At 33.3% G+C, this 17,767-nt stretch overlaps 2 protein-coding genes and 1 long non-coding RNA gene across 3 annotated transcripts in view; 2 read left to right on the top strand and 1 right to left on the bottom strand.

The window, feature by feature from the left end:
• The window catches only part of LOC149410399 (uncharacterized), an 892,605-nt gene that overhangs the window by 863,754 nt on the left and 11,084 nt on the right, over positions 1-17,767 (top strand).
• On the bottom strand, positions 1,820-7,279 carry LOC149410401 (solute carrier family 25 member 35-like). The gene is made up of 4 exons (XM_089648621.1): positions 6,612-7,279; positions 5,479-5,805; positions 2,979-3,121; positions 1,820-2,043 (listed from the first exon to the last, which is right to left on the bottom strand). Exons 1-4 carry the CDS (start codon positions 6,848-6,850, stop codon positions 1,856-1,858), a joined length of 897 nt encoding a protein of 298 aa, XP_089504747.1. The 5' UTR covers positions 6,851-7,279; the 3' UTR covers positions 1,820-1,855.
• LOC149410400 (uncharacterized) lies at positions 8,296-9,638 on the top strand. The gene is made up of 3 exons (XR_016305030.1): positions 8,296-8,578; positions 9,439-9,508; positions 9,610-9,638. It is a non-coding gene; the product is annotated as an uncharacterized LOC149410400 (long non-coding RNA).

Here is a 17,767-nt window from a genome sequence, read left to right as displayed (position 1 = left end):
ATTTATTTATGCGTTGAACAACCTGGCTGCCATACCAAAAAGGGTTGAAACTTATTACTGGAGAAAAAGGATTTAGCATCTCGGATTTAAGGTGTTTTTGTGGCGTACACAACCTCACGTTGCTTATTTATTCATCAGCTCACGACAGCTAAAAAAACATTTCAAAAAACACATTAAAAAACACTAGTTAAAACCATTTGGGCAAAAAAGCTTCCCATACTATGGTACTAAACTCTACAAAAAAAACCCACTCTCATTCAAAATTCACAACAAAATTATAACATTTAAATCTCAAATAAAAAGCTGAATACTTGGGAGAACATAAATAGATAATATACTGACATTAATTACAGACTGAAACTGAAATCAGTCAACTGCACTAAAAACACCATGTAATATATTTATTATTAATTCAGAAAAAACACTTCTTAATATATTTTAAATTGCTTCGTAATATCTATATTACAAAATTTTAATAATATCCAAATTAAATCCTCCGCACGTGAGATCCCAGTGAAGATATCATTATCTTTATTTGTTACAAAAGAAGGGAAAGATACTAAAACACTTATTATTATTTTAGCGTGGTTTTATTAACTTTCCGAGAAACTAATACATATTAAGTTATATATTACTTCCAATCTGTCAATTATTTCCCCACAGGATTATGACAAAAAGATTGAACACGTCACATTTATGCCAATGCACACACTCGTTCATTAACTTAATCGTTCCATGTTTTCTCGGACTTCCACTTCGACGAGTTTTTTATGTCAACTGGGGTATGGGATGGAAAGGAGACGGGGAAGAGAAAGGTTCGATAGCTCTTAGATCTATTCAGTTCTCGTCTCTTAATTACCTAATTTTTTAATATAATGTACACTTGTGCACGACAGACAGAAGGTTAACAAAAAAAAATTACAAAGAAATAAAAATATATCAACTGTTCAATAACGGTATACATTCCTAATACGTAAAAAAATAAATGCATTAGGTATGGAATCTATGTAAGGATAGCGAAATTTAGGACAAGAAGTCAAAGTTTCGAGATATTTAGTAAAATTCTAAGGGCTTTTTCTAAGTATGTCCCGAATCATGCTACTACAGTGGGTGCTATTGGCAGGAAATATAGATTTCCACCAAAGGATGATAAAATATAATCAGTCTTATATATCAGCTAGGAACTTCAGGGGGTCTAACACAGTTAAATCGATAACTTTGCAATATTGGATCGATAAGCTTAAATACCGATGTTTTTATACTGATTCTTAAAGCCCTATGTCAATACGATATTGACAAAAATGCATTTAGTGAATCCAAAAGTTTGACCCGTTCTCTGCTTAAATTTCAAATGCGGAACTGTCTTTCACCATCATTATTCACATATTTATTTATTTTTATTAATTACAAAATAATACATCACAAAATAATAAGTTATAATGTATTATTCCCAGTGAGTTTACAAAACTCATTTCGGGAAAGACAACATTAAATTAAAGACAAGACAACATAAATACATTAAAATAAATAAACGCAGAAGTTATTTTGGAGTTCCAAAGAAAGAATGTGTCAGTCATTAATAAAACTGCTGAGGAAATAGCTTTTAAGTACTTTTGCCAATGTTTTTTTGTTCGTTGCCGGAAGTTTTGGACTACTAGGTTACAATGATATTTTTACATTCTTTTTTTATATTATGTCAGGCAAACGTAAGAGAGATAAAGCTTGTTTTAAATTGGTCAGAACCAAAAGGTACCAAAAGGTAAGTCGGCGGCAGCATTGGTTTGGATTCAAATTAATATTTATTATATTAAATAAAAATCATCTACTAAATAAAAACAATAAAAATGTGTTTTCTCTAAACATTCTCATATAGTTTCTTAAGATAGTCCCAGAATATGAGACACAGCACAGTGTGGGGGGCGGCTCTGAGGTACAAGGGCCCCACCCCCTTGTAGAGGCCGTACACCCCCTCAGATTTGACTATTTTAATCCCACAGTCGATAATTCCGCTGTAAGTCTTACCCCGTCCTAATGCATCAGTATCTGAAAAAAAATCAAAATTATTTAAATTTTGAGGTTCGCATCTTATCCATCATACACTCAGTCTCTATAATACTCAAGATCCAACGCCATCTATAGCTATATTGACTCAAATATAGCGCCATCTATTGGTGAGTTCTTATACTAATATCTATGATATTACAATTATTAGTCCATTGGGATCTGGTCATTAAACGTCATATTTCAAATTCAAAATTAACAATATCATCTTGCAAATAATTTTCCCCGTATTTTTGGCAGCTACATTTTAAAATGATCACAAAGTTCTAATAAATTTGTTTGCAACCTAGATAGTGTCTCAGATTAATAAATTTGACTTTTATTTATATGGGATACCTGTTGACTTTTTTTTAAGTTAAATGAATATTCAGGTTTAATATAAAAATAAATAACTACTAAATACAGTATATCTAAATACTCCACTGCCCAACATAAATACTCAACAAGAGCAATAAGCCAAAATATATTGGTTACTCCCAATTTGAACACATCTTTTGGACAGATAAATATTAAATTCTATCCTACAAAATTATACAATGCTTTACCAGACAAACAAAAAAAATAACGCAAATGTATATATTTAAAACAAAAGTAAATACATGGCTGAGAGAACAAAGTGATATTCAACTTACAAACATTACGAAGACGATGTGAAGACAACTTGAAACTAAATACAAAAGTTTAAAAACTACAGACCGCCTCAGAACAGGAAACCCTAGTGAGGAGGTCTGTGATTTTTTAAATTTATACTTTATACCTACATCATTTACAAACTTTGCAACTGCATCTAATAAAAACTATCTTCTTCTTTATTGATGGGTATAACCTTTAAACAATTTAAATAAAAAGTTGTATGTAAATCATTTCAATTTAAAATATATAAATAAAGACAAACTGATAAAAATATAACGATTTACCTTGATTATAAAGCCTAGTAGACATACAGTCAAAGGGGCACATAAACATAGCCAACGCCAAACCGCTTACATTGCTGGCGACAAAAGCGGAGGCTATGGGAGAATTCAGCAGGACGCCGTGACTTTTCAGTAAATCCTTAGATCTGCAAAGGACATTAAACGGCTTTTGAAAAGTTATTAATATGATGGCAAATATTTTATGTTCGTTTTTCTTTTAGAAGTTTTATATGGGCTTGAAAGTGGTCTTTGAACGGACTATTCAGAGGGGATTAATTGCTCGTTGGCTTTCATTTGATGTTATTCTTTTACCAAAGTAAATATAATAGATTTTAGCAAGAAATGTTTACGTTGTAGGAAGTCGTATACGTTTTTGACTATAATTCTGCTCAGATAAATTCCGTATGAAGATTGAAAAAATTCTTGTTTAACTCTTAAACCCTACCACTCTGGGAATGTAATTATTCCTACCACGGGGTACTGAAGTACCCCGCGCAAAAAAAAAATTATAAAATAAAAGTCTTTGATATTTTTTTAAATATTATTTTTATTATGGCAAAGTAATAAGAAAAGACAGTAAAATTTATTAATAAAAACTAACATACATTTTTGTCGTTACATGAAGGACAGATTTTGTATTGATGCTCAGCACAAATATGGCTTCGACAAGTGTTACAGACAGATCGAGATTTTCTGTCCTTTGTGCGCGGACAAAAGCAGCAACGACCAGATTTGGGATTATCAGGGACCGGCCTATGATCTTCACTATGAATATTCAATACTGCATGTATAGTTTCTCTGATATCCCGGGGTAAATTTGGCTATTGTAATTTTGCTCTCATATGAGGCTTTATGAGTGCCATCGACAAACTCTTAAGAAATTCACGCCGCTTGGTTATTTTCTCTTTATCAATGTTAGTTGGCAGCTTGAATAAGACCCAAGAGTTGACACCAACGGCATTTAGCAACCCGTATAAAAGACACATGGGCCACCTTTTGGTCTTCCTGGACGTAGAGTACTTCTTACAAAGTTGGTCGAACACATCCACCCCGCATTTGGTTTTACTATAAAATGTATTATTTCTGGAAAATACACTTCATTATCCTTGTCAGGGCTGTCATGCATGATGGACAGCATGGTTACAACTTTCTTCTTTGCTGACTTCAGAGGACAATACGACAAAAGTGTGAGAGGTCCGTCGTAGGCAAACATTGAGGTGCATCGCTCTCGATTTTTGTGTCCAAGAAGACAGGAGGAATTTCTCGTTTATTCTTCTTTACAGTTCCAACTAATTTTATCCTTTTTTCCAGTAACTTCTTGGCCGTAGGTATAAACGTGAACCAACTGTTACATGTCAGGTTTCTGTTAAGACTTTGTAAGGGAGCAGTCAGTTCCATGACATTATTATGACCTTTTCTGTACAGAACTAATGGAGAATCTAGCACACGAACCAAGCGCCTATCTTCTTCATTTATACCTGCCCCATCATTGTCAGGCACTAAATACTCTGGATCTCCTTCCACACTATCTTGATCACCGTTTTCATGAGATGCGACTTCAGAATGGTCCCGGAATTCCTCGATAACACCTTCGGGCTCATCTTCTGAATCTTCTCCTAGGTTTAGCTTTTCGTCGTCAGAAACCAACAAAGCAGCTGCAATTTCACCCCCCCCCCCAAGACTTCGAGTCTGGGATACCATATCTGAAAACAATGCAGACACCTCATTACACTGCATACACTGTCATTACATTCATAACACATTATTAGTCCATGAATGTCTCGTTATTGGGCGCAGGCCCTCCCAATCAACACTGTACTCTAACCATTATCAAAAAGTAAAGTAAATAATAAATAATGTGTAAACTTACCAGAGAGATGTCGAAAAACAACTTCAGTAATTCAAGTATAACTGAAAGAAAGAACTAACACTATTCCTACCACGGGGTACTGGGGTACCCCGGAACACCTGTGGACGCGACTGCACTTGCCGGGCAGTCACGGCTTACCGACGTACTTACGCACCAATTATTGAGAGTAGATTAGCTAGAGCGATTTTTGCAACAGTGCAATATTGTCAAAATTGTTGATATTTTAAACACCAGGGGGGTACTCCAGTACCCCAGGTAGGGTTTAAGAGTTAAACAAAATAGTAGTTGTCTAAATTAGACTCTTAAAAGATTTATAATTTCATTTTTGTCATAATACTTAAAGCATTAATTAGAAGTGCATGTTTTAATGTCTTCCACACTGGGATTCCTCCTGCTGATTACACGGGGTTGAGATAATTCGGAGTAGATTTGGTAAAATAACTTTTATGTATTTGAGCTTTCCATAATTGATTTTTTTATGTAAAATTTAAAAAAAAAAACGATCGCAATGGGGGGTTACTATCAAATGTGTGTTGTCTTTTTAAATTTCTATTGGGTTCTAGTTTCTCTATGTGATTTAGGTTCCCCAGTTTCTCGCTGCTACTAAAGTTGACTAATTATCATTATAATTACCTTGAAAACGTCGACAACTGAATGGCACTCCCCACCCCAGCCCTCAACACAGAGCACTGCCACCCCCTCATCAACCCCCAAACCCCATTGCTTCTGTAGATCTCTCTGAAGGCACCTCTGGTACCGGAGTAGTGGTGCTGGTGGCCCACCGCGATGGACTCGCTGGAGGAAGACTGGATGTGGGTCTTCACCAGGTTGAAGGGACTGGCGAGAAATGCACCGATCACGCCAGCGATGGACCCATAGAATATGCTTTTCAGGAAGTCAGTCTCTCCGGAGGGACCCTTGGTTAGGTTATTGGTTTCTGCGGTTTGGTAAAGACCTAATCTGGACAGAAAAAATATGTTGATTTGTCAGTGGGACTGTGGCTTCGTGGACATTAAGAGAAAGAAGGTGGTTGAAAATCTTTTCAGAGGATCTAGCGCGATCAATCGATAAAACCCTATATCTATATTCACTTAATTCATAATCTATAGTTATAAGCCGGCGTTGGGTAGTACGTGCAGGCACGGTCATCAATTATTAGAAAATTCTTCTACAGCCAGTAGACAAAATCAGCTTTATGAAGCGTGGTGTCTTGGCTGTCACTGAGTTTCTGTCAATATATACATCTTATTTTAATAATGTCGTTTGTCACGCAAAATAACTGACTTATTAATGAACAGAGGCAGACTAAAGAAGCTCATAATTTTATGAAAAAAAGAGAGCAATTGAATCCATTCGAACTTATAGAGAAGGAACTCAGAAATTTGTTCACAATATATTTATCCTCGATGACCTAAATGACCTCGTTGACCAAATAACTCCCTTTTAGTGCCAAAAAGTACATGAAGACTCAACGTATATTAAAGTGAGTTAATTTCAATTCCAAATTGTCACTTTATTCGACTTTTCGTAGGCGATTGCCACCGTTTCTAATTTAAGTCTTAATATATTAATATTGGCTTGGCTATCGACAAGCCTAAAGAGCGTAACTGTGTTCGAAAAATCCATATAAAATAGTCAGTTAAGCCTATCAATCCGATATTGTTATGTTATCGATTTGATCGCGCTTGACCTTCAGGAAGTCAGTCTCTACTGGGGTTGGTTTCCAAATAGTTCATGAAGAGGAATAAGCAATAAGCAATGCCTACCTTGTGCTATTACAAACAAGTTGAAATCCTAACGCAGGCACCAGACCCTTCTGCAGCGCGAGTAGACCATCATTCTTGGCTATCATGTAAATGGCATGAGGGACGCTGCGGTAATGCACCGCGTACTTGCCCCGACTTTTGAGTTCTCCCTGCAGTTGCATGCGAGTCTTCACCACGTCCAGGGGGTTGCTGAATAGTACTGCGCTCATGGCCGCCGTACCGCCTATGAGGAAATCCATAGTGCGCTTTCAATTCTGTACTTATGAAATTGGATTTTTGGTAAATTTTCACGTTTTTTTTTTAAATTTGATCCCACTGCGGTGCACAGCATTTATTATTATTATACTAATGTAAGTGCAACTTAAATACCACTGTTAAACAATATTCTGTGCCACTTGACAACATCAAATTATTCACCTAAACTTAGAAAACAAAACCGTATACATTATCTTGTAATCAAATGTACTGTAACTGAATGTCATCACCAAAGGAAGACACCAAACACTACGGTTAGATAATCAGAAATATTTTAATCATAAAATGTACATCGTATCACTAATTTTAATTAATTCACTGCATAACTTGAATTCAACTCATAAACTGATGTAAAATTAGTTTCATAACGAACAGAATTGATCGCACGTAAACACACGCCTACACAACAAATAATCTCTTTACCAACTGATTATTGTAAATAACACATACTTCGTTATCTTTCGTAACAGCTAAAAGATTCCATTTTTGTACAATTAAATGACGTACAAATAAACGACGCGTTATTATCATCGTCTTATTACGTGAAATTGAGATAAAATTAATGTTTTTGTCATTTTTGCACCGTCAAAGTATGCTGGCCATGTGACTTAATGTTTATTTGGTTCCAATAATATAACTGAACGAAATTTATCGCCAATGTTAAGTTTTAGTTGTGATCGAATTGAATACATCGAATTGCGACATTGTATGATGATGTATTTAGTATCAGCGACAAAATTAGAGAGTCGTGGGTAATAAATGAACAATGCATTTGAACAATGCAATGTATTTGAATACACGGAGAATACTTACTGATTTAAAATACTGGTATGAAAAAATGGGACTATTGGCCTTTAACGAATGAATTTCTAACAGTTGAAATCGAATGTTTTGTGAGGACGGCGGAGCACGTGTTCATGCAAATACTTATACTGTCGCATTCTGTCATGATATTTATTAGCAAATGAACACGTGTTCGCGATATATTCTAAATGACCAATTATTTTATCGTGAAATTGTGCATTTTTCATCATTTTTCTCCGTGTATCTAATTTATTTGGGTAAAACCTTCAATTTTCTCAACGCAAATTTTTAAATCCAAGACACTATCTAGATGGCATTTAGTTCGATTTGATACATAAAGATAGCAGCCAAGAAAAATTTGCAGTGAGAAAATTGAAGATGTTGTTGGTGATTATTTTTCGAAGTATGACACAGTTAATTATGGATGAAGGAAATAGGTTCGCATCAGCGCAGTTGGTAGAGCGGTGCCCCCTTCAAGGCGAAGGTCCTGAGTTCAAGTCTCATGTGACCGTCTATTTTTTTCTGATTTTTCGGTTTCCAATTTTCGTTTAAAAATCGCTAATATTATTTGCAATATTTTAATATTAAAATTATTTATTTATTAACCTCTCGACTGTGAGTCGGACGCCGGCATCCGAGAAATATTTTTGCTTGGTTTTTTTTTTTTAAGTGCTATTTTAACCCTTATCTATAGAGAAACTGTATGAAGAACAAGGTCAAAATCGCTTGCGCTAATATCAGTCTAGAAGATACCTTTTATTTTATTAGTGTAGCCTCTTTGGTAGCTTTCAAATTGACTTCTCTATGAAAAGCCGTTGTCATCTTTTTTGTGCATCTTTTTCAACGTTCGCTGGTGGACGGACTGCTACAGTAAAGACTGTATTATACGACGAATTTCCCAAAGAAACGTAAGTAAACATGATTTTATGCATAGTTCATTGAACAAGTCATGTGTTTTTCATAAATATAATTCATTTTTGCAAAAGACAAATACGTAAAATTCCTGTCAAAAACTGGAAGTGTTTTCGCTCTGAAAATTTATTGTGTTTGAATCAAGTTATTTATGTCATATATTACATTATTTGGAATGATTTACATGTTATTGTGTAGAAAAACCATTTGAGAGAATATATAAAAGCTTTTGTTTTGTCAATATTTAGTGTTTATTTTATGAAAAATGAATTACTGGCCGAAAATGTCAAAAAAAACTTGCTTATAAAAAGTTCGTTTTTGTTTATCATTATTGACATCGTAATATTATATTATTTGTAGAGATTCATATGTCATTATGTAGGTAAAACTATTGGCATTGTGTTTCAAAATCATTGTTTAGTCAATATTTAGTTAAAATATTATAAAAAAATAAGTTTTGCATCTCAGCAATTGACACCAATACAATCAAGATTTCCAATTTGTTTGAATGTATGTGTTTACGGAATTTTACGAAAGCTTTGAAAAATGACTAGTGTCGCCACCTGTAGTGATATGTGAATATTGCAATCTCCATACAAAAGAATCCACCACAGCAGGGTGTACTAGAAAATGTAAAACTATTGTTTTATTTACGGAAATATTTTTTTTGTTATTTATTGTTTTATGAAAAATCGTAATAAATATCACAAAATTAGATCAGGTGTACAGGATGTGCTAAAAAAAATTATAAGATTTTTTTTTATATATGATAAAAAAAACAGTATGCAATTATAAATATCTTTTTAAAAATTATATAAATACAAGTATATGTCTGATTGCTTCTATCGCTTTGCAGAATGGAGACCACAATACAACATGATGCAGGGGGCAGAACCACCAAAGACACCGCATCGATCGCCATGACGGTATGTTTTGTATTAGTAGTAGTTATATTAGGTTGATTGTACGCTTCATCTTTTCCAGAATTGAAAGACATTAGTGTAACAATAAATGTTTACTGTTTCAGGTTTCAAATCGGCCACATAAGAGGAACATAAGAGAACATAATATAAGAGGAACTGAAATAAATACGATGAAAAAAAACTTTTTTTACTAAACATTTTTTTATTGAACCCCACAGCACTTGAATAAAAAAATGTATTTCATGTAATATAAAATTGAAATAAATATGATGAAACATAAATCTCCGACTTTTATTTTTATTGAACCACCCAGTTACTTGAAATTGAAAAAATGCATTTTATGTTATATAAAATTGAAATAAATATTATGAAAAAAAATATCACTAAAATTTATTTTTATTCTCATTGAATCATGATTCTTTGCACCACTCTGTATTTCGATAAATATCTGTATACAAAAATGGCGGCCATTTTGGATATCGATGTATTGAAGTTGGTCAACTGTCTGAGGTAAATATTGTATATATTAGCATTGTTTTGGATATAAATTCATTATCGAAATAATAGGTGTGAGGTTCCATTAGAAAGGTAATTCTATCTAGTTTATTTTGATGTAATTTTTATAATATTTCGCAATATAATTGTGTCAAAAACCAGGTTAGTAAAGTGACAGCGAAAATTTACATCATAGTGCATAAATATATTTTTAGCATTATTTATTTACAGGTTTCTAGTATAAAAAAATATTATTAGTAACAACAATAGTATGAACTACCAAAAACTGAAAGAATTGCTTTCATAACTTTATACAATACGACACAAAAAAATTCTAAAGTGCACGCTTGGCTTGACATTTTTTTTTGAAAAGCCTAAAATATTTTACATTTTCAAAACAACGTAAATGCCATTATTTCTTTGAAAACACTTTTGGTTTGTTTTTTTTTCATATAGGCTATTTATTCAGGTTTGTGTAGAAATAATAAAATCCGTTTATATTCATATACATAATTTTTTTGACAATTGTTTCCCGAACGGGGGAATTTTTTATTAATTTTTCAGATAAAGTTAGCTATTCTGGGAAAACGTCTTACGATATAATCATGAACTATATTTGAATAATTAGCTACATTATCTGGTAAACAGAAAACAATCGAAAAAAAAGCAAATACTTAGTTTTCATTAAGATATTTGAGCAGAACACATCGAGGTAATTTTCGCGCCGTTTCCGAAATTTCGTCCCACATTCAACAGGTTAATGTTCTCCATAAAATAGTTTTGCACCAATATATTACGGAAAAGATCGCAAATGTTATGTAAGTATAAAAGTTCGTGGATGTAATTTTACTATTTTGTGGCATACGTCAAAATATAGTTCCTGAACTGTCTGTAAGTGACGTTGAAAACGTCGATGGTCAAAGCAGAATTGAGTCGCTCTGTTGGCACGTTCTGATAGGCAGAAGTGCATGGGATCTCGTTAAGCACATACAAGTTAACCTCTTTCAACGTAAGTGGATTAAGTATATATAAAATATATACAGGGTTTTCCAATAAGAGGTGTTATTTTGAATAGCCCGCTATTTCGGTAGATGTTACTTTTGAAACTGTCATTTTTTGACATTTGACAAGTAGAAACTACGTTATTAAAAAAAATCGAACAATACACGCTTCAACAACGCATTGAAATTATTAAAATTCACTTGAGAATTCACTCAAATGCAAATCATCTTGAGTGATGAGGCCCATTTCCACCTCGGTGGCTTCGTCAACAAGCAAAATTGTTGCATCTGGGGCAAAACCCAAGAGTTATTGTTGAAAAGCCTCTCTTTCCTCAACGTTTGACTGTTTGGTGCGGTTTATGGTCCAGCGGAGTCATTGGACCTTACTTTTTCGAAAATGAGGCTGGAGCAACAGTTACGGTGAATGAATTGCGCTATCGAGAAATGATTAACGATTTTTTATGGCCGGAATTGGATATTATTGATTTGGACAACGTTTACTTTCAACAGGACGGCGCTACGTGCCACACAAGCAACGAAACCATTGATCTTTTACGGTTGAATATCAAAATAACACCTCTTATTGGAAAACCCTGTACATGCATACCCTTGCGTGTCCTATATTAAATTGGCTTCTTTAAAGTTTCCTAGTGTAGTTTCCTAGATTTCTAAACTTTAGCCATTAATTTTCAAAGAATTATAAACTCGAGTGCACTGGTAGTACCATTTTTACATGTTTTTAAAGTCTATTAACAAGACCCCCTAATGCTCAAACTTAACTCCCTCTTTGCCAAACTAGGCGAGATAATTACAGAGGTACATCCATCAAGATGTTTATTGTGCTTTAGTAGTTTACCCCGTAAATAGAACTACTTAAGTATTTCTTAAGTAAGTAGTGGGAAAGTTTCTTAAAAACAGGAAGTTCACTTTTTCTTGGGCCATACGTTACCTTCTTAGCGCGCTTGGGTAAATAAAGTGTATTTTACGTATTTTATTTTATGTAGGGTGTGCAAAAACTGACGTGGAAAGTTTTTTTATGTTTTGTTGAAATTAAAAAGAACATTTTAGAATCTCATTTTTATTACCAAATTAAAGTGTTGTTTTGATTTAATATTTAGAAACCATTACAACTTACACAATTTTTTCAATGAATTGTACAGATATGTTTCCCTACAGAAAAGTTACAAAATATGACATGCTTTTCATAGGTCTGGGGTTTAATTGGTCATCTACACAAATAAATAATATCAACCAGTTACAAAAAAATGCAAATACTGCAAAATAAAGCAATGCAAATAATTCTTAAGCGCAACATATACACACGGATAAGAGACATGTTAAAGGAGCTGAATATTTTGACGGTGAAGCAAACTGTGTTTTTGAATGTACTTATTTTTATACATAAAATTAACTTAGGGATGATGTCTAAGGAACTGAAAAGAAAAATAAATTACAATAACGAGATACACGGACACGGGACGAGAAATTCTAAGCAAATTAGATTGCCAACAAGAAAAAAAACCAGCACCCAAAAATCTCTTATGTACCAGGCCGTTCAACTCTATAACAAAATCCCGAAGGAAATTGCTGTGATAGAAAATATTAATAAGTTCAAAAATGAATTAAGAAAATATGTCTATCTCAATTATTAATGTTTCTTTTTTTGTGACTTTATTGAAATATTTAAAGAAAGATTATGTTTGCCAAACAATGTACATGTTTATATGTTTATAAAACTATTAGCACACACGAAGATGTGAGCTAACTTAAGATTAATAAATAAAAATAAATAAATAAACCATTCTTTGACAATAACACCACCTTTTCACACATTTAATGAAACTCCTATATTCTCATTTAGCGTCTTAGATACTCTCAGCAACGCCCTGTTGAAAAACCACCATCCAAAATCGAATCGTTGCTTAAGACGAGACAATACCATAAAATAAATCCAGAACCTTAACGACTTAAGTGGACAGCGTTAATTGGACATTCTGCGGTTGAATCTGCCCCATCAAATCTTTAAAATTAAGTGGGAATCTCAACGACATAACTGATGAACTCTGTAAAAACAATATTCAGCGCGTGGTCCTCTGTAATGGATTGATCTACGGTCGACTTTGCCCTAGCAGGCCAAAGCGATATTTTCGTAGGGTTTATTTTAACTATTTCTGATGAACGTATTACTAAAATCTCAAATGTTTCTAGAGGGATACCTCGGGAAGTTACTAGTTCATCGTTTTTAAAAATTAAATCTGGTGCTTACCGCTAATTTTTTAGTTGAAAAACGTTTTATAAAGTTTTAAATAAAATATTTTAACCTAAAGGTCCTATTTTTATTAATCTTCAATATATAGAGCTTACGTCCGTAGGGATTCCTCTAGAAACATTTAAGATTTTAGTAATACGTTCATCAGAAATAATTCGAGCAAACCCCTATTATTAGAGTCTTATGTCGCTTTAACAACTTTAACTGGGAGTCGTTACGAAATTACACAGTCGCGAATTTCACATATCGCCAATTTTACACAGCTGGAATTACTCACGGACGGAATTACACACGGAGAGAATTAAAAGATGTTGCAAATCATAAATCATTCTTTGAACACATTGTAAAATGCTGCAAATCACAACTTATAGTTCGATACTTTGTAAAAAGTTGAAAATCACAAGTTATTCTTTTAATACGTTATAAAAATCAAACGTTATTCTTTTAATATTTTATAAAAAGTTGCAAATCACACATCATTCTTTGAAAACATTATAAAAAGTTTTCAAATCACACATCATTCTTTGAATACAATCTTAAAAAGTTGCAAATTACACATAATTCTTTTAATATATTATAAAAAAGTTGCAAATCACACATCATTCTTTGAAAACATTATAAAAAGTTTTCAAATCACACATCATTCTTTGAATACATCTTAAAAAGTTGCAAATCGTTATAAGAAGATGCAAATTACACATCATTCTTTGAATATATTATAAAAAGGTGGAAATCGCACATCATTCTTGAATACATAATAAAAAGTTGCAAATCATAACATATCATTCTTTGAAGACGTTGTAAAATTTTCCACCTTGAAGTTCCAATTTTAATTATTCTTTTACATTTTAATACCGTCACACTTTCAATATAAAAGTCCCGATTCGAGTTAGTTGAAATCAATGCGAAGTGCACTCAGAAGCTGCACTATTCACTGCACATTTTTAATGAAAACACTACCTGAGGAACAACTGATTAAATTTATTACCTTCTTTTGTGCAGAAAGCTTTCTCAAACCGAATAAAATGATTATTTTTCTTTTTCAATTTTCTCTCTTCTTTTCCGAGACGTTTCTTGGTCGGTCTTCAATTATTTTCAACACTTCGCTAGCAGATTTTTCAGAACGTTCTTCCCCATAAAAATAACCAGTAACTCTCTGAGATTTTTTTGCGGAACTTTCTTTATCTCAAAAGTTCTCCAAATAGTATTTGTGACTTAATCTAGTGTTCAACAATCGTTTTAGCATAATCGTGATTAATTAATTCATTATTATAGAAGAAGAAGATAATAAATAGTGATAAATGTAAACGAAACATGAAACAGAACCAAACATAGATAATTAAAAAGGTAAGGGTCTTAGCTCAACAGGGCAGGTGTGAAATAATTTGTGATATTAATGTGGTTTTCGGCGTTTTGTTTTGGTGTAAGCGCCATGTACCGAATAACAAGTACTATCAAACTTAGCGCCATCGTTCCTATTGAGATTAATGTTAATGTTTTTTATTAATTTTGTGTAACCTAACCTAACCTAACTACCCGGTACCAGTGGTACTATGGTAACCCCAATACATTACAGTTGAAGCTTAATATTGTAAGCATAGAATCAGAAGAAGTGTGTGTTTCTTTTACGAAATCCATTATTAAATCTAAATGGGAAGGCGATATCCGAAGTCGTGCAAGTGTAAGAGAAATAGAACGCGTTATAAATGGCTAAAACCAAAAGGTTCTAAGTCAGTTGCTACATTGGTTTCCATTCAAATCTGCGCGGAAGGCATTCCTTGAGTGTATTCAGTGGTTTGTGAAACTGGATGGAGCGAGAGGGGAAGAAATCTTGGAAGTACCTACCTGGCTGTGCAGATCTGCTTACCAAATATGGCTAAAGCTATTTCAAACAATGTTCAAATAATTACTGAATGACGTTCCTTCACCTTAATGGATATTGGGATACTGAGAGACTCTCCACTACTCTGCACCTGTATAGTCACATTTTAAAAGCATTTTTATCTACTTTAATTCGTCCTTACTAAACTCTTATACTGGAGTTTCAATTGAAGATGCTCTAAGGAACTAGTTTCAATGCCTTTCGGTACCGGTGGATGCCGGGAATACGCCAAACACGTTCCCACATATATATACAGGTAAAAGGAATAAAGTGCGATAACTTTTTTTTTTTTTTAAAGATAGACGAACATTCCCGGGTTACAAATAACCTGACAATATTTGAAATTCTCCTACTACCACCACAGTAAGCGGAAAATATTGCTTGTGTTGTGATGGAGGACTTAGCCAGCCGAGGAACCGAACATGCGACGCCTGGGTGGTAGCCAAACGTGATGTCAACTCAGCTACTGACCGGTCCTGGGTGGTAGTTCTAAATGTCCAATGTTCTGTTTCCCATACAAAAATATTTTTCCATTTTTTTCCCATACAAATCGAAAAACTACCATAAAAAATTGGAATCTCGAAAAAAAATTTTTTTTTTACTTGTACTATCATGTGCCCCCCAAAGTTAGCACACTTTACCCCCGGATACCCTCTATATTAAGCAATGTTTTTTTCTAAAAAATATATAAATGTATTACATTTCAGTCAGAATATTATCTATTTCTAATTTCCTCATGTTTTGCATCCAGCTTTTTATTTGAGATTTAAACGTTATAATATGGTGAGCTTTGAATAAGAGTGGGATTTTGCTGTAGAGCTTAGTACCATAGTACAGGAAGCTTTTTTGCCCAAATGTTGAATTTGTAGTTGCTATTTGGACATGTTTTTGACCTTGAGATCTAGTGTTTCTAATATAATGTGTAAGTTTTATATTTCTTGTATTTTTTATTTATGAATACGAAAGAGTATTCTTTAACGTTTATTAATTTAGATCACAATTTTCATTATGGTTTTTCGAGTTTTAATTAGTTAGAATAATAATGTGTCTACCTAGTAATTATTAAAGAAATATGCTATTATACCCTTCTTGTAGCTATATTCCATAAAGACCCTCCACATAGCATCCCAAAGATTACAAAGGCCCTGAGGTGTGGAGTTAGTGTTCAAAAATATATAATAAATTTAAATTATGCTCCATTTGTAAAAGGGGGTGTATTTAATATTTAATTATATTTTTATGGAAAAAACTTTCAGTGTAAATTATATTTTTCAAAGCTCAAAAAATTCATGGGCGTCTTTAAATTGAAAAATAACAAACGTAACAGCTTAACAACAAAATTTTATTTCCTCGGAAGAGCCAAATAAAAATAGAATATGTAAATAAATTAAATTTCCAGAATCTCTCCGCCACGAGTTATCAGTAAATTATTAGCCATGGATATAAGACTAAAAGAAATGCAGTGTGGGCGTTTTTTGAGTTTATATTTTGACGGCCTCCGTGGTCGATTACTCTCGACTAGTAATCCGGAGGTCCCGGGTAAAATCATTCGAAATAATAAATAGTATATTTGCAGCACGTTCCAGAGTGGAAGATACTCTCAGTATCACCCTGGTGTAAGATCACTATTCATAATTGAAACGTTGCTTGAAATTGCTAAAGTCGTGTTTTGTGACCAGATCTGAATAGCCAGGTACTTCCACATCTCCTTCCCCTCCTCACTGCCTTCAGCCTTGCAAAATATCTACCCCAATTGGGGATGTCATAGTCTCACCGGCTCTTGTGCGGTGTTCACATTTAAAAAAAATTGTAATATATTTTTAAAGCCTTGGATATTATAATTGCAGGATTTGTGAAGCTGAAAGTTTTATTAAAATATATTACGATCAGAAATTTACCTTTCAAAAGTGTGTAAACTTGAAAAATTACGGCATCGGTCATAAATGTAAACAAAAGAAATACACATTTTAAGTCCGGAGTTATCAATTAATAAAGCTATGCTGGTTGGGTGTCGTTGTTCCCAAAGTCAGTTGCAGTTATGAAAATAAAGCAAAACCCAGCTCTAGAGTTCATTGAACAAGAGTTACACACAGACACATGAGACATAAGAAATCATTATTTTTAATTAAAAAAATAATTATACTACGCATCTCGTTCCTAAATGAAAAATCAAAAAATCTCTCAATAACGCCACGAAATGACTCACTTATAAATTACTTAAAAAAATCTCTCAATAACGCCACGAAATGACTCACTTATAAATTACTTAAAAAAATCTCTCAATAACGCCACGAAATGACTCACTTATAAATTACTTCAAAAAATCTCTCAATAACGCCAAGAAATGACTCACTTATAAATTACTTTTAAAAATCTCTTAATTTGATTTTCGATTAAAGTATTTTTTCTCTAACCGTGACGTCACGCCGTTCTTTTTTTGCCTGACGTTCGCCATTTTTCTTCAAAGGCTCGCCTCATTACGCAAAATGAAAGGGTTCGAATTTCAGCGCGAAATAAAGAAATTTTCGTCCGATTTAACAAGACCAATAGACAAAGGATTATATTATTTGAGATTTCTCTTTCGAAAATTCAAATTGGGCAAATCCCCCCACAAA

This window comes from Hesperophylax consimilis, chromosome 28 (genome assembly GCF_061612785.1).
Source record: "Hesperophylax consimilis isolate HC1 chromosome 28, BYU_Hcon_1.0, whole genome shotgun sequence".
Classification (NCBI taxonomy): Eukaryota; Metazoa; Arthropoda; class Insecta; order Trichoptera; family Limnephilidae; genus Hesperophylax; species Hesperophylax consimilis.
The sequence above is the reverse complement of the archived record's forward strand: the minus strand, read 5'-3'. Positions and strand labels throughout refer to the sequence as shown.

Bases quoted from the DNA above. Each gene is read 5' to 3' on its own strand.
- LOC149410401 (XM_089648621.1), bottom strand. From the start codon at position 6,850: ATGGATTTCCTCATAGGCGGTACGGCGGCCATGAGCGCAGTACTATTC. The intron at 5,806-6,611 runs GTAGGCATTGCT...TTTTCTGTCCAG, and splicing joins CTTGTTTGTAATAGCACAAG to ATTAGGTCTTTACCAAACCG. The intron at 2,044-2,978 runs GTAAATCGTTAT...ATTTTTTTTCAG, and splicing joins TACTAGGCTTTATAATCAAG to ATACTGATGCATTAGGACGG.